Source organism: Bufo gargarizans, chromosome 2 (assembly GCF_014858855.1).
Source record: "Bufo gargarizans isolate SCDJY-AF-19 chromosome 2, ASM1485885v1, whole genome shotgun sequence".
Classification (NCBI taxonomy): Eukaryota; Metazoa; Chordata; class Amphibia; order Anura; family Bufonidae; genus Bufo; species Bufo gargarizans.
This window is the reverse complement of record NC_058081.1, coordinates 715,899,482-715,925,603: the sequence shown is the minus strand read 5'-3', so window position 1 is coordinate 715,925,603 and position 26,122 is coordinate 715,899,482. Positions and strand designations below refer to the sequence as shown.

Here is a 26,122-nt window from a genome sequence, read left to right as displayed (position 1 = left end):
TCCGCATGCGTTTTGTGGATCCGATACATGTATCCATGGATCCGTAAAAAATCATGCGGATGTCTGAATGGAGCCTTACAGGGGGGGTGATCAGTGACAGGGGGGTGATCACCCTGATTACCCTGATCACCCCCTGTCATTGATAACCCCCCTGTAAGGCTCCATTCAGACGTCCGCATGCGTTCTGTGGATCCGATACATGTATCCATGGATCCGTAAAAAATCATGCGGATGTCTGAATGGAGCCTTACAGGGGGGGTGATCAGTGACAGGGGGTGATCACCCTGATTACCCCCTGTCATTGATAACCCCCCTGTAAGGCTCCATTCAGACGTCCGCATGCGTTTTGTGGATCCGATCCATGTATCCATGGATCCGTAAAAAATCATGCGGATGTCTGAATGGAGCCTTACAGGGGGGGTGATCAGTGACAGGGGGGGTGATCAGGGAGTCTATATGGGTGATCACCCCCCTGTCATTGATCACCCCCCTGTCATTGATCACCCCCCCCCCCCCCCCCTTGGTAAGGCTCCATTCAGACATTTTTTTTGGCACAAGTTAGCGGAAATTTTTTGTTTGTTTTTGTTTTTGTTTTTTCTTACTAAGTCTCATATTCCACTAACTTGTGTCAAAAAATAAAATCTCACAAGGACGCACCATACCCCTCACGGAATCCAAATGCGTAAACATTTTTAGACATTTATATTCCAGACTTCTTCTCACGCTTTAGGGCCCCTAAAAAGCCAGGGCAGTATAAATACCCCACATGTGACCCCATTTCGGAAAGAAGACACCCCAAGGTATTCCGTGAGGGGCATATTGAGTCCATGAAAGATTGAAATTTTTGTCCTAAGTTAGCGGAAAGTGAGACTTTGTGAGAAAAAAACAAAAAAAAAATCAATATCCGCTAACTTATGCAAAAAAAAAAAAAATTCTAGGAACTCGCCATGCCCCTCATTGAATACCTTGGGGTGTCTTCTTTCCAAAGTGGGGTCACATGTGGGGTATTTATACTGCCCTGGCTTTTTAGGGGCCCGAAAGTGTGAGAAGAAGTCTGGGATCCAAATGTCTAAAAATGCCCTCCTAAAAGGAATTTGGGCCCCTTTGCGCATCTAGGCTGCAAAAAAGTGTCACACATGTGGTATCGCCGTACTCAGGAGAAGTTTGGCAATGTGTTTTGGGGTGTCATTTTACATATACCCATGCTGGGTGAGAGAAATATCTTGGTCAAATGCCAACTTTGTATAAAAAAATGGGAAAAGTTGTCTTTTGCCAAGATATTTCTCTCACCCAGCATGGGTATATGTAAAATGACACCCCAAAACACATTGCCCAACTTCTCCTGAGTACGGCGATACCAGATGTGTCACACTTTTTTGATGCCAAGGTGGGCAAAGGGGCGCATATTCCAAAGTGCACCTTTCGGATTTTACCGGCCATTTTTTACACATTTTGATTGCAAGGTACTTCTTACACATTTGGGCCCCTAAATTGCCAGGGCAGTATAACTACGCCACAAGTGACCCCATTTTGGAAAGAAGACACCCCAAGGTATTCCGTGAGGGGCATGGCGAGTTCCTAGAATTTTTTATTTTTTGTCGCAAGTTAGTGGAATATGAGACTTTGTAAGGAAAAAAGATAAAAAAAAATAAAAAATCATCATTTTCCGCTAACTTGTGACAAAAAATAAAAAATTCTAGGAACTCGCCATGCCCCTCACGGAATACCTTGGGGTGTCTTCTTTCCAAAATGGGGTCACTTGTGGGGTAGTTATACTGCCCTGGCAATTTAGGGGCCCAAATGTGTGAGAAGTACCTTGCAATCAAAATGTGTAAAAAATGGCCTGCAAAATCTGAAAGGTGCACTTTGGAATATGTGCCCCTTTGCCCACCTTGGCAGCAAAAAAGTGTGACACATCTGGTATCGCCGTACTCAGGAGAAGTTGGGGAATGTGTTTTGGGGTGCCATTTTACATATACCCATGCTGGGTGAGAGAAATATCTTGGCAAAAGACAACTTTTCCCATTTTTTTATACAAAGTTGGCATTTGACCAAGATATTTTTCTCACTCAGCATAGGTATATGTAAAATGACACCCCAAAACACATTCCCCAACTTCTCCTGAGTACGGCGATACCAGATGTGTCACACTTTTTTGCTGCCAAGGTGGGCAAAGGGGCACATATTCCAAAGTGCACCTTTTGGATTTCACCGGTCATTTTTTACACATTTTGATTGCAAAGTTCTTCTCACACATTTGGGCCCCTAAATTGCCAGGGCAGTATAACTACGCCACAAGTGACCCCATTTTGGAAAGAAGACACCCCAAGGTATTCCGTGAGGGGCATGGCAAGTTTTTAGAATTTTTTATTTTTTGTCGCAAGTTAGTGGAATATGAGACTTTGTAAGAAAAAATAAAAAAAATAAAATCATCATCATTTTCCGTTAACTTGTGACAAAAAATAAAAAGTTCTATGAACTCACTATGCCCATCAGCGAATACCTTAGGGTGTCTACTTTCCGAAATGGGGTCATTTGTGGGGGTTTTCTACTGTTTGGGCATTGTAGAACCTCAGGAATCATGACAGGTGCTCAGAAAGTCAGAGCTGTTTCAAAAAGCGGAAATTCACATTTTTGTACCATAGTTTGCAAATGCTATAACTTTTACCCAAACCATTTTTTTTTTTGCCCAAACATTTTTTTTTTTATCAAAGACATGTAGAACAATAAATTTGGCGAAAAATGTATATATGGATGTCGTTTTTTTTGCAAAATTGTACAGCTGAAAGTGAAAAATGTCATTTTTTTGCAAAAAAATCGTTAAATTTCGATTAATAACAAAAAAAGTAAAAATGTCAGCGGCAATGAAATACCACCAAATGAAAGCTCTATTAGTGAGAAGAAAAGGAGGTAAAATTCATTTGGGTGGTAAGTTGCATGACCGAGCAATAAACCGCTAAAGTTGTGGAGTGCCGATTTGTAAAAAAGGGCCTGGTCACTAGGGGGGTATAAACCTGTGGTCCTTAAGTGGTTAAAGAATGGAGGCACTTGCTCGAGGGCTCGGTGGTTCCGGTTCTCATCCTGACGGACCACAAGAATCTGACCTACCTTTCTGAGGCCAAGAGATTGACACCACGTCAGGCCAGATGGGCTCTGTTCTTGTCACGTTTTAATTACGTGGTCTCCTACCTACCCGGTTCCAAGAACATCAGAGCGGATGCCTTATCACGGCAGTACTCCGAGCTGTCCGGGGAGGAGTCGATTCCGACTTCGGTCATACCTCCGAATCAGATCCTGGCCGCCATTCGCACCAGCCTGACCTCTCCCCTGGGTGAGCAGATTTTGGCGGCTCAATCTGGTGCTCCCTCTGGGAGACCCAACGGCAGGTGTTTTGTGCCTGAGGAGTTGCGCACTCGGTTGTTGCGGACCTACCATAACTCCAAGGCCGCGGGGCATCCTGGAAAGAACCAGCTGTCCTGGGCTGTTTCACGTCTGTTCTGGTGGCCTTCTCTACGTTCCGACATCGCCGCATATGTAGCGGCATGCTCCGTTTGTGCCCAGAGTAAGTCCCCTCGGCACCTTCCGTTGGGCCTTTTGCAACCCATAGCCACCGGGGAGCGCCCATGGTCACACCTGGGGATAGATTTCATTGTGGACCTCCCTGCATCCCGAGGCCATACGGTCATTCTCATGATTGTGGACCGGTTTTCCAAAATGTGCCACTGTGTTCCTCTCAAGAAGTTACCCTCTGCACAAGAGTTGGCCACGATTTTCGCCAGGGAGGTCTTCCGGTTGCACGGTTTGCCCAAGGAGATTGTGTCGGATCGGGGGAGTCAGTTTGTGTCCAGGTTCTGGCGCGCCTTTTGCTCCCAGTTGGGGATTCATCTCTCTTTCTCCTCGGCCTACCACCCTCAGTCCAATGGGGCCGCAGAACGATCTAATCAGGCCTTGGAGCAATTCCTTCGTTGCTATGTCTCCGATCACCAAGACAATTGGGTTGACCTCCTGCCTTGGGCTGAGTTTGCCAGGAACACGGCGGTGAACTCTTCCTCTGGGACGTCTCCCTTCATGGCCAATTATGGGTTACAACCTGCCGTGTTACCGGAGGTATTCTCTCCCCAGGATACTCCGGCTGTGGAGGATCACCTTTCCGTCCTACGTGCTTCTTGGGTACAGATCCAGAGGTCCCTTGAGGTCTCTGCGCAGCGCCAGAGACTCCAGGCTGATCGCAGACGAGCGCCCGCTCCTTCCTACCAGGTCGGAGACCGTGTATGGTTGTCCACCCGCAACCTTAACCTTCGAGTGCCCACTCCCAAGCTGGCGCCTCGCTTTGTTGGTCCCTTCCGAGTGCTTCGCAGGGTAAACCCGGTAGCCTATGCCCTTGCGCTTCCTCCTGGCATGCGGATCTCCAACGTGTTTCATGTCTCCCTGTTGAAGCCGTTGGTGTGTAATCGTTTCACTTCCTCGGTTCCTCGGCCCCGTCCGGTCCAAGTGGGCAATCATGAGGAATATGAGGTGAGCAATATCCTGGACTCACGCCTGGTCCGCGGTCGGTTGCAGTTTTTGGTCCATTGGCGTGGTTATGGTCCAGAGGAGCGTTCCTGGGTTCCCTCCGCAGATGTCCATGCTCCTGCTTTGCTCCGAGCCTTCCACGCACACTTCCCTCAGAAACCGTTCCTTACTCCGCGGAGGAGGGGCCCTTGAGGGGGAGGTACTGTCATGGTCTTACCTTCGTTTGACATGTGCTGGCGGCCATCTTGGTTTCTGGGTTTCTTGTAGCCTCCCACCCTGCGGCTTCTCCTTCCCACTGGGAGGAGCTGGATGCCTAGCTCATATATATAGAAGGTCTGTGGCTTCAGTTCCTTGCTTGGTCCTCCTGTGTTCACATGCTTCTAAGACTGCTGTTGCTTCTGGTTCCTGATCCTGGCCTCGTCTGACTACCCCGTTGGTTCCTGATCCTGGCTTCGTCTGACTACCCCGTTGGTTCCTGATCCTGGCTTCGTCTGACTACCCCGTTGGTTCCTGATCCTGGCTTCGTCTGACCACCCTCCTGGTTCCTGACCTCTGTCTACGCAAGACCCTGCTTCGGTTTAGCCATCCGTTTGGACTTTTGCTACGGCTTGATTTCCAATAAAGCCTTCTTATTTCCACTCATCTCTGTTGTACGTCTGGTTCATGGTTCCATGACAACTACTTAATATAGCCTTACTTTAATGAGAAGAGTTAATTTCTATGTTTAGAAAGCTAATATACAGATGTAGCTTAGCTAAAATTGACTCTGAAAACAGATGTCACAGTGTTACTGTATCTCGGCCATCTCATGACAAAAGCCTTTGAAATCCATTGAAAATGTAGTTATCTTTTTCTTGCCATTCTTTACTTAATGCATTAACCATCAAGTTTAGCTCAAGCACAATATATGACTATATCCAAACTTGTGATATGTGTTAGCTTTCTAAGTATAGAAAAAACAGTTGTCAATATTTTACGGTTGTAGTCTGGAGGTAAGTGGTCAGACTTGAATGTAGATATTCCAGGTTTGAATTTTTTTTCATCCCTCATTTAACCCGTAATAAAAGGCTATAGCTTTAGTTGAGGTCATTGTTAAAGGGGCTGGAACTGTAGAGGTCATTGTTCAAGCGGCGGCCATTGTGAAGGTCGCTGTAAAAGGGGTGGGCACTGTTAAAGAGGCGGCCACTGTTTAGATCACTGTTAAAGAAGTGGACACTGTGGAGGTCACTGTTAAAGGGGCAGGCACTGTGGAGGTCATTGTTAAAGGGGTGGGTACTGTAGAGGTCACTGTTATGGGGATACTGTTGATATCTTTTTGCGACACACTGAAACATAAAATAAAATAAATGTAATATACCCGTGCGAATCCGGGTCCTTCTGCTAGTATCCAATAGAAATGACTATGTGACTAGTGAATACAATGATACAACACACGTGAGGAGATTTCCAGCGGTTCCTGGTATCAGTTATTTTATCTATTTACTAGTGATAAGCGGCAGGGGCAATATTCAAATTCGCAATATTTCACGAATATTTTATAGAATATTTGTTGAATATTCACAAATTCGAATATTCGTTATATTCTTCATCCATTTTATTTTTACTCAAAAACCGGTAAGGTAATGATCGCTTAATATGCAAATATTACGCAATCAATACAGGTGTGGGTCAAAAACGAATATATATATCACTATAGAATATAGTGCTATATATTAGTTTTTTGAATATTCGCCATTAATCCTCCCTGCTTCTTGCTTCTGGGCCAATGAGTCATTGGCCCAAAAGCAATTTAGGGCTCTTTCACACTTGCGTTCTTTTCTTCCGGCATAGAGTTCCGTCGTCGGGGCTCTATGCCGGAAGAATCCTGATCAGTTTTATCCTAATGCATTCTGAATGGAGAGAAATCCGTTCAGGATGCATCAGGATGTCTTCAGTTCCGGAACGGAACGTTTTTTGGCCGGAGAAAATACCGCAGCATGCTGCGCTTTTTGCTCCGGCCAAAAATCCTGAAGACTTGCCGCAAGGCCGGCTCCGGAATAAATGCCCATTGAAAAGCATTGATCCGGATCCGGCCTTAAGCTAAACGTTGTATCAGCGCATTGCCGGATCCGACGTTTAGGTTTTTCTGAATGGTTACCATGGCTGCCGGGACGCTAAAGTCCTGACAGCCATGGTAAAGTGTAGTGGGGAACGGGGGAGCAGCATACTTACCGTCCGTGCGGCTCCTGGGGCGCTCCAGAGTGACGTCAGGGCGCCCCACGCGCATGGATGACATGATCGCATGGCACGTCATCCATGCGCATGGGGCGCTCTGACGTCATTCTGGAGCGCCCCGGGAGCCGCGCGGACTGTAAGTATACCGCTCCCCCGCTCCCCGCTCCTACTATGGCAACCAGGACTTTAATAGCGTCCTGGCTGCCATAGTAACACTGAACGCATTTTGAAGACGGATCCGTCTTCAAATGCTTTCAGTACACTTGCGTTTTTCCGGATCCGGCGAGTAATTCCGGCAAGTGGAGTACACGCCGGATACGGACAACGCAAGTGTGAAAGAGGCCTTAAGCAGGGAGGAATCATGACTTCAGATGTAAAAAAATATATAGCACTATATACTAAATATTCGCAAATTCTCGAAGTTAGAATTCGAGATAGAAATTTGCTTTTCGAATATTTGTGCTCAACACTAATATTTACCTGTGACACGGAGATGAATTCTTCTAGATTGTGTCCAGAATGCATCTAGAATTCTGTCTCCTGGATAATAATAATTGTCTCCATCATCTCCTCTCACAGGGTCTATCCTCAGGGTGCAGCTGTTCTCTCCTGGTACCAGTGAGGTCCGGTCTCTGTATTCTGCCATTACTGAAGATGAGTCCCTGGTGTTTAGGATCTCTAGTTCTCTCGACATATACTTGTATAAGTACCACACAGTGTGGGACGTCTCTGAGGTCCTGGCAGGATGATATGTACAAGGAATCTCCACACAGGAGCCGATCAGAGCAGTGATTTCATAAGGGAACTTCCACCTCTGACATACAGAACCCAGATAGAAGCCTGGAAACAATCAGCAAGACAAGAGGCTGGAGTCACAGAATCTCATTATATCGAATTATTATGTAATTGTGAGACTACTTACCTTGACAGATGAGGAGAAGATAAATCTGCTTCACGGCGTTCATTCTGTATTAGATTTCTTGGTGACTAAATTCAAGAACTGTCACATTTAGAATGTAAAAGAGATACAAAAAGTAATGAACACCAGTGCATCCCAATAAGACAAAGGCAGAATGGGGCAGTAGGAACCTTATAGTAAATTCAGATATCCTATCCTGTACAACATCACCATTTGTATCCCACCCACAAAGTGATGTTACTGTCATTATATTTATCTACATGTCTTTATTTATCATGATGAATAAATATACAGTATGTACAAACCGGATTCCAAAAAAGTTGGGTCACTATACAAATCGTGAATAAAAACTGAATGCAATGATGTGGAGGTGCCAACTTCTAATATTTTATTCAGAATAGAACATAAATCACGGAACAAAAGTTTAAACTGAGAAAATGTACCATTTTAAGGGAAAAATATGTTGAATCAGAATTTCATGGTGTCAACAAATCCCCAAAAAGTTGGGACAAGGCCATTTTCACCACTGTGTGGCATCTCCCCTTCTTCTTACAACACTCAACAGACGTCTGGGGACTGAGGAGACCAGTTTCTCAAGTTTAGAAAAAGGAATGCTCTCCCATTCTTGTCTAATACAGGCCTCTAACTGTTCCATCGTCTTGGGCCTTCTTTGTTGCACCTTCCTCTTTATGATGCGCCAAATGTTCTCTATAGGTGAAAGATCTGGACTGCAGACTGGCCATTTCAGTACCCGGATCCTTCTCCTACGCAGCCATGATGTTGTGACTGATGCAGAATGTGGTCTGGCATTATCTTGTTGAAAAATGCAGGGTCTTCCCTGAAAGAGATGATGTCTCGATGGGAGCAGATGTTGTTCTAGAACCTGAATATATTTTTCTGCATTGATGGTGCCTTTCCAGACATGCAAGCTCCCCATGCCACACGCACTCATGCAACCCAATATCATCAGAGATGCAGGCTTCTGAACTGAGCGTTAATAACAACTTGGGTTGTCCTTGTCCTCTTTGGTCCGGATGACATGGCGTCCCAGATTTCAAAAAGAACTTCGAATCGTGACTCGTCTGACCACAGAACAGTCTTCCATTTTGCCACACTCCATTTTAAATGATCCCTGGCCCAGTGAAAACGCCTGAGCTTGCGGATCTTGCTTAAAAATGGCTTCTTCTTTGCACTGTAGAATTTTAGCTGGCAACGGCGGATGGCACGGTGGATTGTGTTCAATGACAATGGTTTCTGGAAGTATTCCTGAGCCCATTCTGTGATTTCCTTTACAGTAGCATTCCTGTTTGTGGTGCAGTGTCGTTTAAGGGCCCGGAGATCACGGGCATCCAGTATGGTTTTACGACCTTGACCCTTACGCACAGAGATTGTTCCAGATTCTCTGAATCTTCGGATGATGTTATGCACAGTTGATGATGATAGATGCAAAGTCTTTGCAATTTTTCGCTGGGTAACACCTTTCTGATATTGGTGATCCTCTACCCATCTTGGCTTCTGAGAGACACTGCCACTCTGAGAAGCTCTTTTTATACCCAATCATGTTGCCAATTGACCTAATTAGTGTTAATTGGTCTTCCAGCTCTTCGTTATGCTCAAATTTACTTTTTCCAGCCTCTTATTGCTACTTGTCCCAACTTTTTGGGGATTTGTTGACACCGTGAAAATTTGAATCAACGTATTTGTCCTTTAAAATTATACATTTACTCGGATTAAACGTTTGATCTGTCATCTACGTTCTATTACAAATAAAATATTGACATTTACCATCTCCACATCATTGCATTCAGTTTTTATTCACAATTTGTTTAGTGTCCCAACTTTTTGGGAATCCGGTTTGTACATAAACGTGTAGCGGGAGGGGGGTCAGTCCAGTAATAAAGTCTCAGTAATAAATATGGAATAAAAATCATTAACATAGCTAACCATGCCCACTTTTCTCCCATATTTTTTTTATAAATTGGAGTACTGGAGTAAATGCACAACTTTTGTGCAATTGAGCCATAAAAGTTGCAAAAGCCACATTTTGTAACTTTTTGAACCCAGAATTCTGGAGTGATGGTATGATAAATCAGGCCCCATGTCATTTTTTATTCATATTCCGTTATATCTACCCACAAAAATCCACAAAATGATCCCACCCTAAAGGGAGAGGGAGAAAAAAAATATTAAAACCTTCAGCCTTAAAGGGAACCTGTCATCAACTTTATGCTGCCCATACTAACATGATTTCAGCGTTCTGTCATTTATAAGTTAAAAGTAAGCGGTTGCCGAGAACCAACATCACAATCATTGCAGACTGGGCCTGGAAAAGAGTCACGGCCACCTGAGAAGAGTCCTGATCATTCATGAATTCCTGCTCTCCCTCCCACCAGCTGATGCCTGACAGTCTAATACCGAGTTTTCTCTGTCTCTCTCTAGCAGAGAACTGCCAATCATCAGCAGATGGTCGGGGAGAGCAGGAGCTCATGAATAACCAGGACTCTTCTCAGGTAGATTTGACTCTTTTCAAGGCCTGGGCTGCAATGATTATGACGCTGGTTCTCCGCAACCACTTACTTTTAGCTGATGAGTGACACACGGCTGACATCAGCATTTCTGTCACTACTTTATGCTGCCCTCAGTGAGGTCAGCTTAAAGTTGATGGCAGGTTCCCTTTAAAGAGTAACTAAACCTCTATATGAATTTTTAATATGTTGTCCCTAATAAAACTATTTTCAATATACTTTAATAATACATTTTTAATTTTTATTATACCTTTACTTCCCTAAAGTGAACCATTCCTTGTGTGCTTAAAACTCAGACCTCCGTACACCGCTGACAGTACACATTTTATGAACAATTTGAGAAAAAAAAGGAAATGGATCGCACATCCACTGCAAATGCTATGATCTCATCCCTGCATTTCTGCAGGAGACAGCACTAAATAGCGCATGTGTACTGGCATGGTCAGACAGCAGGGGTGCTGTTTGGCCACTGGGTCACGCCGCCGGCCGGGATGGCGCCACAGCGCTGGTGGTCGCCGTGCAGCGCCGCGCCAATTTTGGGTTAGGACCCACTCATTGAGGCGACCTTGACGTGGTGAGTGGGCTTATGCCTTTTGATCAAAATGTACACTAATGCCTCATTTAGCATGTAGCATGGAGGTGGTACACAATCGCTATTCAGTGCTGTCTCCTGCAGATATGCAGGGATGAGATCATAGCATTTGCAGTGGATGTGCGATCCATTTCCTTTTTTTTCTCAAATTGTTCATTACATGGAGTACACATTTTATCAATGGGCGGCAGCAGCGCTGTGAGTACGGGCCGGAGCATCAATATGCTCCCTGGAGGATTACTAACTCCTGGCATAGCACATGGGTACCCATGTACTATGCCAGGATTAGCTGAGTGGAGCATGGGGAGTATTGGCAGGTGCAGCAATATGCTCCCTGGAGGATTACTAACTCCTAGAATAGCACCCATGTAGCAATGTACTATGCCAGGATTATCTGAGTGGAGCACGGGGAGCACGGCAGGAGCAGCAATATGCGCTCCTGCTCGTACTCACAGCGCTGCTGCTGCCCATTGATAAAAAGTGTATTCCGTACTCCAGACCGTGCACCATTGATCTGTGAGCGGTGTACGGAGATCTGTGGTTTAAGCACACAGGGAATGGTGCACTTTAGGGAAGTACAGGTATAATAAAATAGAAAATTGATTAATAAAGTATATTGGAAATAGTTTTATTAGGGACAACTTCATATAAAGGTTTAGTTACTCTTTAAGAGATGCAGTTTTCTCAAGCTTTATATATCTACAGTATACAGGTTTGATTTCCAATTATCCAGGGTTAGGGAAATCTCACTTTTACAATTTGTAAGAATCTTTTTCCTAAAAAGACACCGATCTCTAGAAATCACAATGTTTCCACTTTAGGACATGAGTCCTCATTTTCCAATTCCAGGATACAGGTAAGAGGCTTTCTGAATTTTGATGTGAGAAATACTAATTTCTACAACAAAACTGCAGACTCCCTCCCAAAAATGATTAAACTCAACACATTTTCACATAACATGCATAAGACCCCCCTAATCCTTCCCACATCAAACCCCCTTTACAGGGATATAAGTTAGCCCTAAGCACTATATGCATCTGGGAAATACACTGCAACCAAAACAAATACAGAGAGGATCTAACTCAATATCCTATTCCAGTTATCCTGATGAATAGTGTTGAGCGAAAGTGGACTTTGATCCGAATTTCAGGATAAATTTCATTCACTGCAAAGCTGAATTTCCTCGTGCTTCGCAGTAGCGAATCGATTCAACCTAAAATAGTTTTTAAAAAAATTTAAAATTATACTTACTTGATCCATTTGCTCGCAACTGGCTGCCCGCCACCATCCAGATTGAAGGTCTCAGCAGAAATCCCGTGTGCGGCGACGTGTGACGTCAATACGCCGGACGGCGTGATGGCGTCATTGCGGCTGCACGAGATTTTGCACCAGACCTTCAATCAAGCTGGCGGCAGAGAAAATAGATAATGTTTTTTACACTGCATTTTTACTATCAGATGCCGATCATTCATGAACGCGGCATCTGAGGGGTACAATGACAAACGCCGCACCCTGTCATTGCACCTACTAATTGCAAATAAATACACTTTGTGACAAAGTAATTCTTCAAAAAGTGGATTTTTTTGGTAAAATTCAGCAAAGCAGCCCAATCCAATTTTATTAAACAGAACCTAGATCTTTCTCCCAATTTTCTTTGTCATATGGAGGGAGAACAAGGCTTTCAGATGTTATCAACATCTAATATATTTGTGAGTTAGCAGATTTACTTTATGCCATATTTAAAAGGAAACTCAATTTCTCAAAATCTTTAAAATAAATAAAATGATCCCAAATTTTGCCTTTGAATCCAGATGAAGAAAAATCAGCAGTCTGGTTTGGAGTTGTCTGTGAATAACGTTTGAATACAATTTTGAGTTTGTGAGTGTGCGAGTGTTTGATCGAAAGCGTGTGTTGGTCTTAAGGCCTCATGCACACGACCGTTGTGTGCATCCGTGGCCGTTGTGCCGTTTTCCGTTTTTTTTCACGGACCCATTGAAAGTCAATTTTTCGCGGACCCAGTGGAAAAATCGGAAAATGCACAGTTTTGCAGCCGAGGCCGTGATCCGTGTATCCTGTCCGTCAAAAAAATATGACCTGTCCTATTTTTTTGACGGACAACGGTTCACGGACCAATTCAAGTCAATGGGTCCGTGAAAGAACACGGATGCACACAAGATTGGCATCCGTGTCCGTGATCCGTAGCCGTAGGTTGCTTTCATACAGACAGATCCGAAGATCCGTCTGCATAAAAGCTTTTTCAGATCTAAGTTTTCACTTCGTGAAAACTCATATCCGACAGTATATTCTAACACAGAGGCGTTCCCATGGTGATGGGGATGCTTCTAGTTAGAATACACTACAAACTTTGTACAAGACTGCCCCCTGCTGCTTGGCAGCACCCGATCTCTTACAGGGGGATATGATAGCACAATTAACCCCTTCAGGTGCGGCACCTGAAGGGGTTAATAGTACTATCATATTCCCCTGTAAGAGATCAGGGCTGCCAGGAAGCAGGGGGCAGCCCCCCCCCTCTCCAGTTTGAATATCGTTGGTGGCACAGTGTGCGCCCCCCATCGGGCCCCCCCTTCCTCCCTCTATTGTTATAAATCGTTGGTGGCACAGTGTGCGCCCCCCATCGGGACCCCCCTTCCTCCCTCTATTGTTATAAATCGTTGGTGGCACAGTGTGCGCCCCCCATCAGGCCCCCCTTCCTCCCTCTATTGTTATAAATCGTTGGTGGCACAGTGTGCGCCCCCCATCGGGCCCCCCCTTCCTCCCTCTATTGTTATAAATCGTTGGTGGCACAGTGTGCGCCCCCCATCGGCCCCCCTCCCTCTATAGCAGTAACAACATTGGTGGCCAGTGTGCGGCCTCCCATCTCCCCCCCCCGATCATTGGTGGCAGCGGAGTTCCGATCAGAGTCCCAGTTTAATCGCTGGGGCTCCGATCGGTAACCATGGCAACCAGGAAGCTACTGCAGCCCTGGTTGCCATAGTTACTTAGCATTAGTACAACAGTAGAAGATTCATACTTACCTGCTTGCTGCTGCGATGTCTGTGACCGGCCGGGAGCTCCTCCTACTGGTAAGTGACAGTTCTTTAGTAATGCGCCGCACAGACCTGTCACTTACCAGTAGGTGGAGCTCCCGGCCGGACACAGACATCGCAGCAGCAAGCAGGTAACTATGAATCTTCTACTATTGTACTATTGCAATAGCGTCCTGGTTGCCATGGTTACCGATCGGAGCCCCAGCGATTAAACAGGGATTCCGATCGGAACTCCGCTGCCACCAATGATCGGGGGGGGGGGGGAGACGGGAGGCCGCACACTGGCCACCAATGTTGTTACTGCTATAGAGGGAGGGGGGCCGATGGGGGGCGCACACTGTGCCAGCAACGATTTATAACAATAGAGGGAGGAAGGGGGGGCCCGATGGGGGGTGCACACTGTGCCACCAACCAACGATTTATAACAATAGAGGGAGGAAGGGGGGCCCAATGGGGGGCGCACACTGTGCCACCAACGATTTATTACACTAGAGGGAGGACGGGGGCCCGATGGGGGGCGCACACTGTGCCACCAACGATTTATAACAATAGAGGGAGGAAGGGGGGGCCCGATGGGGGGCCCGATGGGGGGCGCACACTGTGCCACCAACCAACGATTTATAACAATAGAGGGAGGAAGGGGGGGCCCGATGGGGGGCGCACACTGTGCCACCAACGATTTATTACACTAGAGGGAGGAAGGGGGGCCCGATGGGGGGCGCACACTGTGCCACCAACGATATTCAAACAGGTGCCGCACCTGAAGGGGTTAATTGTGCTATCATATCCCCCTGTAAGAGATCGGGTGCTGCCAGGCAGCAGGGGGCAGTCTTGTACAAAGTTTGTAGTGTATTCTAACTAGAAGCGTCCCCATCACCATGGGAACGCCTCTGTGTTAGAATATACTGTCGGATCTGAGTTTCACGATGTAGCTCATATCCGACAGTATATTCTAACATAGAGGCGTTCCCATGGTGATGGGGACGCTTCAAGTTAAAATATACCATCGGATTGGAGAAAACTCCAATCCGATGGTATAAAAGAACTCCAGACTTTACATTGAAAGTCAATGGGGACGGATCCGTATGAAATGGCACCATATTGTGTCAACATCAAACGGATCCGTCCCCATTGACTTGCATTGTAATTCAGGACGGATCCGTTTGGCTCCGCACGGCCAGGCGGACACCAAAACAACTTTTTTTTCATGTCCGTGGATCCTCCAAAAATCGAGGAAGACCCACGGACGAAAAAACGGTCACGGATCACGGACCTATGGACCCCGTTTTTGCGGACCGTGAAAAAAAACTGTTGTGTGCATGAGGCCTAAGTGTGTGACTTAACCACTATCCAACCGCCCATTGACTATAAACACCCTGGGGTTGTGATTTATCTTTGAATGGACATTTTAGAGCATAGATTCAGAGATGGCAGCTGCACGCTAAATGTGCAGCTGCTGAGCAGGGGCCCGCTGTTAGTGACAGCAGGACACTACATAGAGAAGGAAGAGACCGTTCCTCCATGTTCCTGTCTTCTAGATCGCTGTATACACAGTGCTGAACAGGCTCTTTGTATGCTCCTGAGGAAGCGCTATGTGCCACCTGTCTCAGCCCTACAATCATGTGACCCTCCGGCCTGGAGAATGCAGGAGCTGCCGGCTCTTCCATAGACCTCGATCAGCCCTGCACTGAGGCTGTACGGCGCTGTATAATACTGTACAGCCTCTCTGGGGGGTGTATTCCCCCTGTAACTGGGGCTACTATGTCAGCCCAAATTACAGGCGAAATTATTAGTAAAAAAAAGCAAAACAAAAACTTATGTTAAATGTCCGCCAGAGGTCTTGTTTCACTTATGGGGACAAAAAGTGTAAAATAAAAACTTTAAAAAAAAAGTGTTTTATAAAAAAATAAAAAAAGTTTTACATATAAAAATTAGGCACTCTTTCCCCCAATTTAGTTACCTAAAAATTGTTAAAAATAGAATAAAAAAATAGACATATTTGGTATCACTGCATCTGTAATGACCTGCTCTAAAAGGTCCCTTTCACATGGGCGAGAATTCCGCGCGGGTGCAATGCGTGAGGTGAACGCATTGCACCCGCACTAAATCCGGACCTATTCACTTCAATGGGGCTGTGCAGATGAGCGGTGATTTTCACGCATCACTTGTGCGTTGCGTGAAAATCGCAGCATGTTCTATATTCTGCGTTTTTGACGCAACGCAGGCCCCATAGAAAGGAATGGGGCTGTGTGAAAATTGCATAGCATCCGCAAGCAAGTGCAGATGCGATGCGATTTTCATGCATGGTTGCTAGAAGATGATGTTAGTAAATTGATTAAAGTCAATTTACTGTATTATTTTCCCTTATAATAACATGGTTATAAAGGAAAATAATAGCATTCTTAACCCCTTACGGACACATGACGCACCGGTACGTCATGTGTTGTTCCGATCACTGCCGCCCGGCGGGCGGTGATCTGAACAAGGTGCCTGCTCAAATCATTGAGCAGGCACCTCGGCTAAATGCGCGGGGGGGTCCTGTTTCCCCCCGTGTCGGCGATCGCCGCAAACCGCAGGTCAATTCAGACCTGCGGTTTGCGGCTTTTTATGGTGCGGGCGGCGGCAGCAGTGCCATCGGGTCCCCATGGGGCTGTGGGGGAGACCCGATGGCATGGAAGGCAGCGCGATGCCTTCTTGAGGCATCTGCGCTGCCTTCCGGTGAAGAGCCTGTGAGATCCAGCCCCCTGGATCTCACAGGCCCCGGAAGCTGTATGAGTAATACAGACTGAATTTCTCATACAGCCAATGCATTCGAATACAGAAGTATTGGAATGCATTGCAAAGGGGATCAGACCCCCAAAAGTTCAAGTCCCAAAATGGGACAAAAAAAAGTGAAGAAAAAAGTAGAAAAAATAAAGTTTTCCCCCCAAAAAATGTAAAGTTTACCTTATCCGGCGGGCGGCGGTGCCATCGGGTCCCCATGCAGCTGTAGGGGAGACCCGATGGCATGGAAGGCAGCACGATGGCCAAACATTGCACCCTCCGCAACATACAAACGGAGCACAGCCACTGCTTATGGTGCTCAGATATCCATGTCCCTGAAGAGCCAATTCTTTACTTGGCGAAACACGTCGGATGATGGTACAGACAAGATCTACTAGGGAGGTAAGAGTTTAAGGAACTCTAGCAAAGGCCCGAGGTTCCAGAGGCTGGGGGTCGTCCTTTTAAGGTCGAGTGCCCCGATTACAGCCCTTAAGGATTTCCTGCCCATAGACTAGGTGACACAGGGTGAGCACTTAGGGAGAGTTACTTGCCTCATTATTAGGCCCCCCCACCACCACCCCTGTATACAAGGAACTATACTAGACCATTTATGTGCATATAGACCCTGTCCTCCCTCCCATATAGCACAGTAGTTCACTTTACTTTAGTGTCTCATTTATTTTAGTAAGAAATAAATAAAAGTTATATCTTAACTTTAAAATAATAAGACATACTCAGTTCAGTATATATATATATATATATATATATATATATATAATGTTACTATGTTAATGTAAAAAAAAGGGTCAACTTGCTACTAGTACATTTTAGTTGGTGTCATTATTTAAAAAAAAATGTGGGAGAAAAAATAAAATGGGGAGAAGATACGTAGAAAAAACCTTGAGGAATGTTGGTGTTGGTGCTGTCACACACTAAGTAGTGCAAAATAGGAAGTATTTTTGCCCCTAATAAGTCCCTCGATACAGTAGTCCTGTCTGCATGTCACGAGGGTGTCAAGAGCCACGCCTGACTCCGTTGTACCCGGGGTCAGGAGGTCGCAGCGGTTGGCTGCACGCTCTATGTAAGATAGAGATGTTTCCTTATTGTAGCTTTCTGGGTTTGCTTTGCGTAGCTCCATCTCTCAGCTGTTCCTTGTCCAGCACTCCCAATCCTCCTTATATTCCCCTCTCACACTTCTCTGGTTGCCAGATATAGAGCTTCCTGCCTGGACATCTATTCTGACCCACTGGAGCTGTGTTGCTGCGTTCTCTGATTGTTGCCTTAGAACGCTACCCTCCGGATCCCTGTTGGACCTTTGTGAACAGTTGTTGTCGTCCACCTGGGTGTTTGTGTTTGTCTGTGTTTGTCTGTCCTCTCCCTGGTGTTTCCCTCTTAGTGCAGTGGTGAGGACTAGCGATCCCACCGGCCCGTTCATTATCTAGGGTTCATTTCAGGGAAAGCCAGGGTTTAGGCACGTGATCGCCGCATCGGGTGAGGAACCTGTCTAGGGACGTCAGGGCAGTCAGGTGCCAGCCGCAAGGAGAGTTAGGGGTCACCACCTTTCCCTCTCCCTTGGGCAGGACTTTCCCTTTTTCCTCCCTGTGCGTGACACCGGTCATTACACTGCAGCAGGACAGCAGCCCTGTGATAACAATGATCCCACTAACTGGAACCTTTCCTATAAGGTCCTACAATGTCCCTAACACAGGAGTGCTTGTAGTGGTTGATAGATGTGGGATGGCAGGCAACAATTCACGTCCCAGGGCTCAATGGGGTCAAGTAGTCCTAAATTGTGGTGGGATCCTTGCCTGTCAAGTCTGGGAGATGTAATGGGAGAATGGTCTCCGAATGAAATGAGCGCTAGGGGAGCTTTCCTGCACCCACCACCCATAGATAGTGAGAAGAATATTGCCTCTGAGGTGTGATTGGAGGTATAATCATGGACCAGGAGCTGAGCAGCAGCATCTGTCTACTCCTCCATGACCAGGACACTACCTCGTCAGTCAGTACTTTATAACTTACACTGCATCTTTTCCCACAAAACAATATATCAGTCTGCAAAACCGAATTTCTAACCAAAAACCAGAGCATCATTTCCAAGAGGCTGCAAGTCTCTGTGCCGCGCTGTGTGACCTGGATTCTTTTACAATCCCAAAAGTGACAATGAAACCTCTGGTCGAGGTGGTTACAGTATTAATGGTTTTGTGAACATTTAACATTTCTCAGAAATGTGTTCCTTATAAAATTACTAGAGAAAAAAAAATACTATTTCTTTTTTCATTTATCAAAATTTTACATTTTTCCAATCTGCACTGTAGCCTCCTCTCCTCATTTATCACTTTATCATCATGTTGAGAAAAACTATAATAAAACACTTATCTGAACAATGATTCCCCTCACACATTAATGCTAATTACAGCCCAGTGTCACATACAATGAATATAAAAAACGCAGCACGGACTGTATGATATCAGGGATTAGACTGTATCACACAATCAGTAGTTATAGATATGGAGGACACCACGGGGTATGAGCTTTGCTTGTAGAACTGGTAGATAATGGGCAGATGATAGATCTATAGTTACAATTAATGAATAATTACTTACATGCCGAGTCCTCAAAGTACATGGAGATAAATCTCTACTGTCCACATCAAGCATCTGAGGAAGTAACTTATTTCCTGAAATGTGCAACTTCCTCTATCACCAGTGGTTTCATGATTGTTGGCAAACCTCGAAACTGAAGTCAAAGATAAGTTGACCCAGTAGGAGATGACACAGATTTTTTTTGCCTTGGTTTGAAGGTAAAGTGTTAGGATCTCCTCTAGGATCATGAGAAAACAATACGGATACTTTCACACAAGTGAGTTTTCCATCCATTTGCCAACAGACATCATTCAGACCGAACCCTGACACAGTCATTTTAGAGGTATATTCACATGAACGTTATTTTTTACTGACAATTATTACATTTCGAAAAAATTGCAGCATGTTTATTGTCTGTTTTTCATGCAGCCCTTGCCCCATGGAAAGAAAGGGGCTATGTGAAATACTGAAGGCATCAGCATGCCATTCTTTTTCACTCATGGTAGCTAGGAAATGTTGAGTGTAGAGATGAGTGAATCGAAGCTGACGAAGTGTAATTCGATCCAAATTTCAGGAAAAATTCAATTTGCACCGAAGCAGAATTTCGTGGCGCTTTGTGGTAATGAATCGCATTTTTTCCTAAAATGGTGGCTGCATGTGTGAGGTCATGGGGCAAGGAACTTTGGGAAGGCGGGATCACACCCACAATGCCATGCATGCAGCCAATCAGCAGCCAGCCAGCCCTGTGATGTCACAGCCCTATAAATAGCGGCAGCCATCTAAGATTCTGCCATTTTCCAGTGTACTTAGTGCAGGGAGTGATGTCAGAAGGCGTTAGGGACAGTGCGAGGAAAGACGTCATTGTGCTAAAAAAAACTATTTACAAGTGCAGGGAAAGATTATTCAAGGTGTAGGGAAAGGACAGGGAGGACTCATTCCGCAGCATTTATGTAGAACAGGGTTCAGTAGGGGAGGCTACAGCCTGGGTAATAGGAACAATCCTATCACACCTTGCTGCACTGACTGGGGATCCAAATTGCCATTATACAGCTCTGTAATTCCAGCAAACCGTTCTTGTTATTGGGGTGTAAGTTCTGTGTGATACTTAACAGGGTTTATTACAACAAAATATGTCTATATCTTATTGGCCTTGTGTGGTGCAGTTATATGTTCTAAAGCAGGCATTCTCAAACTGCGGCCCTCCAGCTGTTGCAAAACCACAACTTCCATCATTCCTGGACAGCCTACAGAAAGGCATGGTGGGAGTTGTAGTTTTTAGTGTTGATCACGAATATTAGAATTGCAAATTTTTATCGTGAATATCAGCACTTCTAGAATTTGCAAATATTTAGAATATAGTGATATATATTCGTAATTTTGAATATTCAAGATTTTTTTTTTAAATCAGTGCACATGATCCCTCCCTGCTTCTAGCTTGTGGGCAAATGAGAAGGCTGCAATATCTTTGACTTTAGGAGTAGTGTTGATTGCGAATTTTCGTAATGCAAATTTTTATCGCAAATTTTTCAATTGAGGATTTCCGCAATCAAGAAAATAATGACTGGAGATAACGAGTTCTCGAATTCGCAAATATATGGCAAATATTCGCCCAAATATTTGTGAAATATCACAAATTCGAATATTGCCCCTGCTGCTCATCACTAGTAGTTTTACAACAGCTGGAGGGCCGCAGTTTGAGCATGCCTGTTCTAAAGCATTTTTTGGCTTGTATCAGTGAGAAAAAAGGGCTTATTAGCCGTTGTGTGATGAAGTGCTAAAACTACTGCCCTTTTTGTTGTGTATTAGTGGCAAAAGTAAAATATATTTGCCGGTCAGTGGTGCAGTTACCGTATTTTTCGCCCCATAAGACGCAGGTTTTTTCCCTCAAAGTGAGGGGGAAATGCCCCTGCGTCTTATGTGGTGAATACTAATGAAGCGCTTCCATTTTGGAAGAGCTTCATTAGTACCAGAGGACCGGGAAGCGGTGAAGGATCTGTAATCACTGTTTCCTGGTCCTGCGCTCAGCTGTCTGCTGTGCAGGGCTGCGCACCATGTGACATCAATGAGCGCAGCCTTCACAGCTGACAGCCGAGAACCAGGAAGAAGAGAGAGAGTGCTGGTGGTGAGGAGTGGCGGCGACCAGGAGCAGGAGAGGTAAGTTATTTTTATTTTATGTCACGAGGGTGTCAAGACCCACGCCTGACTCCGTTATACCCGGGGTCAGGAAGTCGCAGCGGTTGGCTGCGCGCTCTTTGTAAGATAGGACTGTTTCCTTATGGTAGCTTTCTGGGTTTGCTTTGCAACCCTTTTTGGCTCACTCAGGGATCCGTAGCTTCTCCTCCTCAGCTGTTCCTTGTCCAGCACTCCCAACCTCCTTATATTCCCCTCTCCCACTTCTCTGGTTGCCAGATATAGAGCTTCCTGCTTGGACTTCTATACTGACCCACTGGAGCTGTGTTGCTGCGTTCTCTGGTTGTTGGTCCAGAACGTTTCCCTCCGGATCCCTGTTGGACCTTTGTGGTCTGCTGTGGTCGCCCACATGGGTTTATGTGTTTGTCTGTATTGTCTGTCCTCTCCCTGGTGTTTCCCTCTTAGTGTCAGTGGTGCGGACTAGCGATCCCACCGGCCCGTTCACTATCTAGGGCTCATTTTAGGGAAAGCCAGGCTTTAGGCACGTGATCGCCGCACGGGTGAGGAACCCGTCTAGAGACGTCAGGGCAGTCAGGTGCCAGCCGCAAGGGGTCACCACCTTTCCCTCTCCCTCGGGCAGGGCTTTCCCTTTTCCCTCCATGTGCGTGACGCCGGTCATTACATTATATCTGGCCCTTGTTTTGTGTAGGTAAAAAAAAATATATAATATTTTTTTTACCTACTTAGAATCCAGTATGGATCCAATTGCTGCTCTGTCCAAACAATTTCATGGCCTGTCTTTGGAGGTGGCAGGATTGAAGGCATCGGTCCTCCAGCAACAGCAGCAATTACAACTGACCGCATGCCCTGCGGTTGCTACTGGTAACCAGGTTGTTGCGGAACCCAAGGTCCCTCTCCCTGACAAATTTTCTGGGGGAAGGGACAAGTTTTTGACATTCTGTGAGGCCTGTAAATTATATTTTAAACTGCGCCCTTACTCCTCTGGTAATGAAGAACAGCGGGTGGGGGTTGTTATTTCCCTGCTGCAGGGGGACCCGCAGTCCTGGGCGTTCTCTTTACCCACTGATTCCCAGGCTCTTCGGTCAGTGGATGAGTTTTTCGGGGCCTTGGGTCTCATATATGACGACTCTGACCGAGTCGCACTGGCTGAATCAAGATTACTGAGACTCCTACAAGGAGAGTGGCCGGTAGAGGAGTATTGCTCTGACTTCCGTAGGTGGGCTACGGATACCCAATGGAACGACCCGGCTCTCAGGAGTCAGTTCTGCTCTGGGTTATCCGAAAGGGTTAAGGACGCGCTTGCATTATATGAGACCCCCTTTTCCCTTGATGCGGTTATGTCCCTTTCTATCCGAATAGATAGACGCCTTAGGGACAGGTTGAAAAAACCGGAGCAATTGGTAACCCCTCCCAAGCAGCAGTTAGTCTGTACAGACTTAGACGAGCCTATGCAGCTAGGAGGAACCACTCGTCAGGTCCGTCCTCCTGAGGTTCGCCGTAGGCGTGGGGTTTGTTTTTTTTTGTGGGGAGAGGGGTCATTTCATTAATGTCTGTCCTTCTTTCCTCAGAAACAAAAAGACCGTGGGAAAACTACTAACCCCAGGCTGTGTGGAGGATGTCAGCCGGGGGGTATATATTTCCTCCATACGTACATCGCAATTTGTGTTGCCAGCGGTTATTGTTTTTGGTGTTAAGACGGAGACTATTTCTTTCTTTCTAGACAGTGGAGCAGGGGTAAATTTGATAGATGCCCATTTTGCCCGCACTATGGGTTTGTCTCTCTGTACGCTACAGAGACCTATTCCCATATTCGCTATTGATTCTGCTCCTCTGTCTCAGAAAAACCTTACCCACATTGTTCATAATTTACACCTTCGGGTAGGGGACCACCATAACGAGATGCTTTCATGTTATGTTCTGGAGGGGCTTCCCACTCCGGTAGTGCTGGGCCTTCCCTGGTTGGTAGCGCACAATCCAGTGGTGGATTGGCAGGCCAGGGAGATATTGGAGTGGAGTGAGCATTGCAGAGAAAATTGCTTAAATAGCAATAGCTTAGTCGTCTCCATAACTACCCTACCTACATTTATTTCGGATTTTGAGGACGTTTTTTCTGAAAAGGGTTGTCAAAAGTTACCACCTCACCGTCCTTATGATTGCCCGGTTAACCTTATTCCCGGCGCAAAATTACCCAAGACCAGGTTATATAATCTTTTGGGTCCAGAGAGACAAGCCATGAAAGATTATATCTCCGAGAGCTTGGCTAAGGGACACATCAGACCCTCTTCTTCACCCGTGGCTGCAGGGTTTTTCTTTGTTAAAAAGAAAGATGGGGGTCTGCGTCCTTGCCTAGATTTTCGCGAATTAAATCGGATAACCATCCGAGACCCATACCCTCTTCCTCTCATTCCTGACCTGTTTAACCAGATTGCGGGTGCTAGGTGGTTCTCCAAACTTGATCTTAGGGGGGCCTACAATCTGATTCGTATCAAGGAGGGGGATGAGTGGAAGACAGCTTTTAACACCCCTGAGGGGCATTATGAAAATCTAGTTATGCCTTTCGGTCTGACCAATGCTCCTGCCGTCTTTCAACATTTCGTTAATTACATTTTTAGTCATCTAATCGGCAGGTTTGTCGTAATATACCTAGATGATATTTTAATTTATTCGTCTGATCTGAGAACACATGAGGCGCATGTCAGACAAGTACTGCAGGTCCTACAGACGAATAAATTATATGCTAAAATTGAAAAATGAGTCTTCGCCGTTCAGGAGATACAATTCCTAGGTTATTTTTTATCTGCTTCAGGTTTCCGTATGGATCCTAGGAAGGTCCAGGCAATTTTAGATTGGGATCTTCCTGAGAACCTCAAAGCACTGCAACGGTTCTTGGGCTTCGCGAGTTTCTATAGGAAATTCATTAAAAATTATTCAGTTATTGTAAAACCCCTTACTGACTGTCACCACCAGACATCTGAGAAGCTCTGACAGACGTCTAGAACCTCCTCCTTGAGGTTCCTTTGTTTTGCTTTCATTTTCTCATCTCGTTAGCCTCTCTCAGCTGTCATGTAGTTGCACTGATTGCATCCTTTTAAATCCTTTCCCATAGTGCATCACTTTGCGGTTGATATTCCTTCCTGGAGTGTGTGCATGCTGTTCCTACTTCTGAGTCTTCTACAAGATAAGTTTTGTTCATTCATTTGTGTTTTTCTGTTTGCTGGATCCCAGGTGACCCTGACTCCCTCCGTATCTAGTGTAGGGAGCCGGTGGTTGTGTCCCCTCACTATTATAGGGTGTTCAGGTGTTATACAGTCGAGGTACGAGGATATGCGATCATCTACCATTGGGATCTTCGCATAGGCTGAGCAGTAATGGAGAGAGCCAGGTCTGATGCAGGGCTCTCCCTTTTTGTTCCTTAGTTTTGGATCCAGTCAGTCGTATATTCATTTTGTGTTTTCTAGTTTCCTGCACACCTTCCGTGACATTATAAACCGCCAAAACCGTCTCAAGCATGGATCCGGTTTCACTTTTGACTGAACGCATGCAGGGTCTTTCATTGGAGGTAGCAGATCTCCGTAAGACTCTTTCTCAGTTTCAAGTGACCGGTTCAGCTTGCGTTCATTGAGTTTGTTCTGAGCCTAAGATCTCACTCCCGGATACGTTCTCCGGGGGTAGTGAGAATTTTGTGCGTTTTAGAGAGGCTTGCAAACTCCATTTTTACCTACTTCCCCATTCCTCTGGTGATGAGGAGCGGAGGGTGGGGATCATCATATCACTGCTCAGGGATAACGCTCAGTCCTGGGCCTTTTCGCTGCCGGTGGGGGCACGGCCCCTCCGTTCAGTGGATGAATTCTTTTTAGCCCTGGGTCAGATATATGATGATCCGGATCGTATTGCTCTGGCTGAGTCTAGACTACATCTTTTATGTCAGGGTAAACAATCCGCAGAGATATACTGTTCAGAATTTCAGAGATGGGCAGCTGATACTGGTTGGAATAATGCTGCACTTCGAAGTCAATTTTGCCATGGTCTTACAGAGGGATTGAAATATGCATTTGCCTTTCATGAGAGACCTACCTCCTTGGACTCTGCCATGTCTCGGGCCGTTCGTATTGACAGGCGTCTTAGAGAGAGAGGAGAGATCACTCCTTCCTGTCATACTCAATCCCAGGACAGTGCGGCGGTCTCATTCAGTGCACAGGGGTCTCAGTCGCTGTCAATCCCTTCTGAGCAGGAGCCCATGCAGCTGGGTTTGATTGCCTCTGACAATAGAAGATTCAGCCCTCATGGGAAGTTTTGTTTCTGTTGTGGAGGTATAAATCATTTGGCAAATGTTTGTCCCTCTAGGAGATTCAGGCAGTTTTTTGAGAGTAATAAAGAAACAAAAAGAAAAAAATCCTTAAAAAATGTTCCATCTGTTACCATTGGCAGGGTTGATGTGGAAATTGAAGGTTTTCCGTTTGCTTGTAGTTCCCGTTTTGTCCTACCTGCCAGGGTGGCGCTAGAGAGCAAGAACATTTTTTGTGAGATTTTTGTAGATAGTGGAGCAGCTGTTAATCTCATTGATAATCAATTTGCTATAACTCATGGTTTCCAGGTATGCACTTTGGGAAAGGATATTCCTGTTTTTGCTATTGATTCTGCTCCACTTTCTCAAAAATCGTTAAAGGGCATAGTTCACAATATCCGTTTGATTGTGAGTGATGCTCATGTTGAGGATGTGTCATGTTTCGTCCTTAGCGGGTTGCCTACTCCTCTAGTGTTGGGGCTACCCTGGCTCACTAAACATAACCCCACCATTGATTGGCAAGCAAGGC

General features: G+C 45.6%; 1 protein-coding gene across 2 annotated transcripts in view; it reads right to left on the bottom strand.

The window, feature by feature from the left end:
• The window catches only part of LOC122929123 (B-cell receptor CD22-like), a 518,995-nt gene that overhangs the window by 138,265 nt on the left and 354,608 nt on the right, over nt 1-26,122 (bottom strand). The window contains exons 1-3 of one of the 2 annotated variants that reach the window (XM_044282613.1): nt 19,179-19,296; nt 7,649-7,726; nt 7,207-7,566 (exon numbers count right to left, since the gene is read on the bottom strand). The exons of the other annotated variant lie outside the window; for it this stretch is intronic. Of the exons in view, the coding sequence (XP_044138548.1) occupies nt 7,207-7,566; nt 7,649-7,691 (403 nt within the window). The 5' untranslated portion in view covers nt 7,692-7,726; nt 19,179-19,296. Of the gene's footprint in view, nt 1-7,206; nt 7,567-7,648; nt 7,727-19,178; nt 19,297-26,122 lie in introns of those variants that run through there. 2 annotated transcript variants of the gene reach the window in all.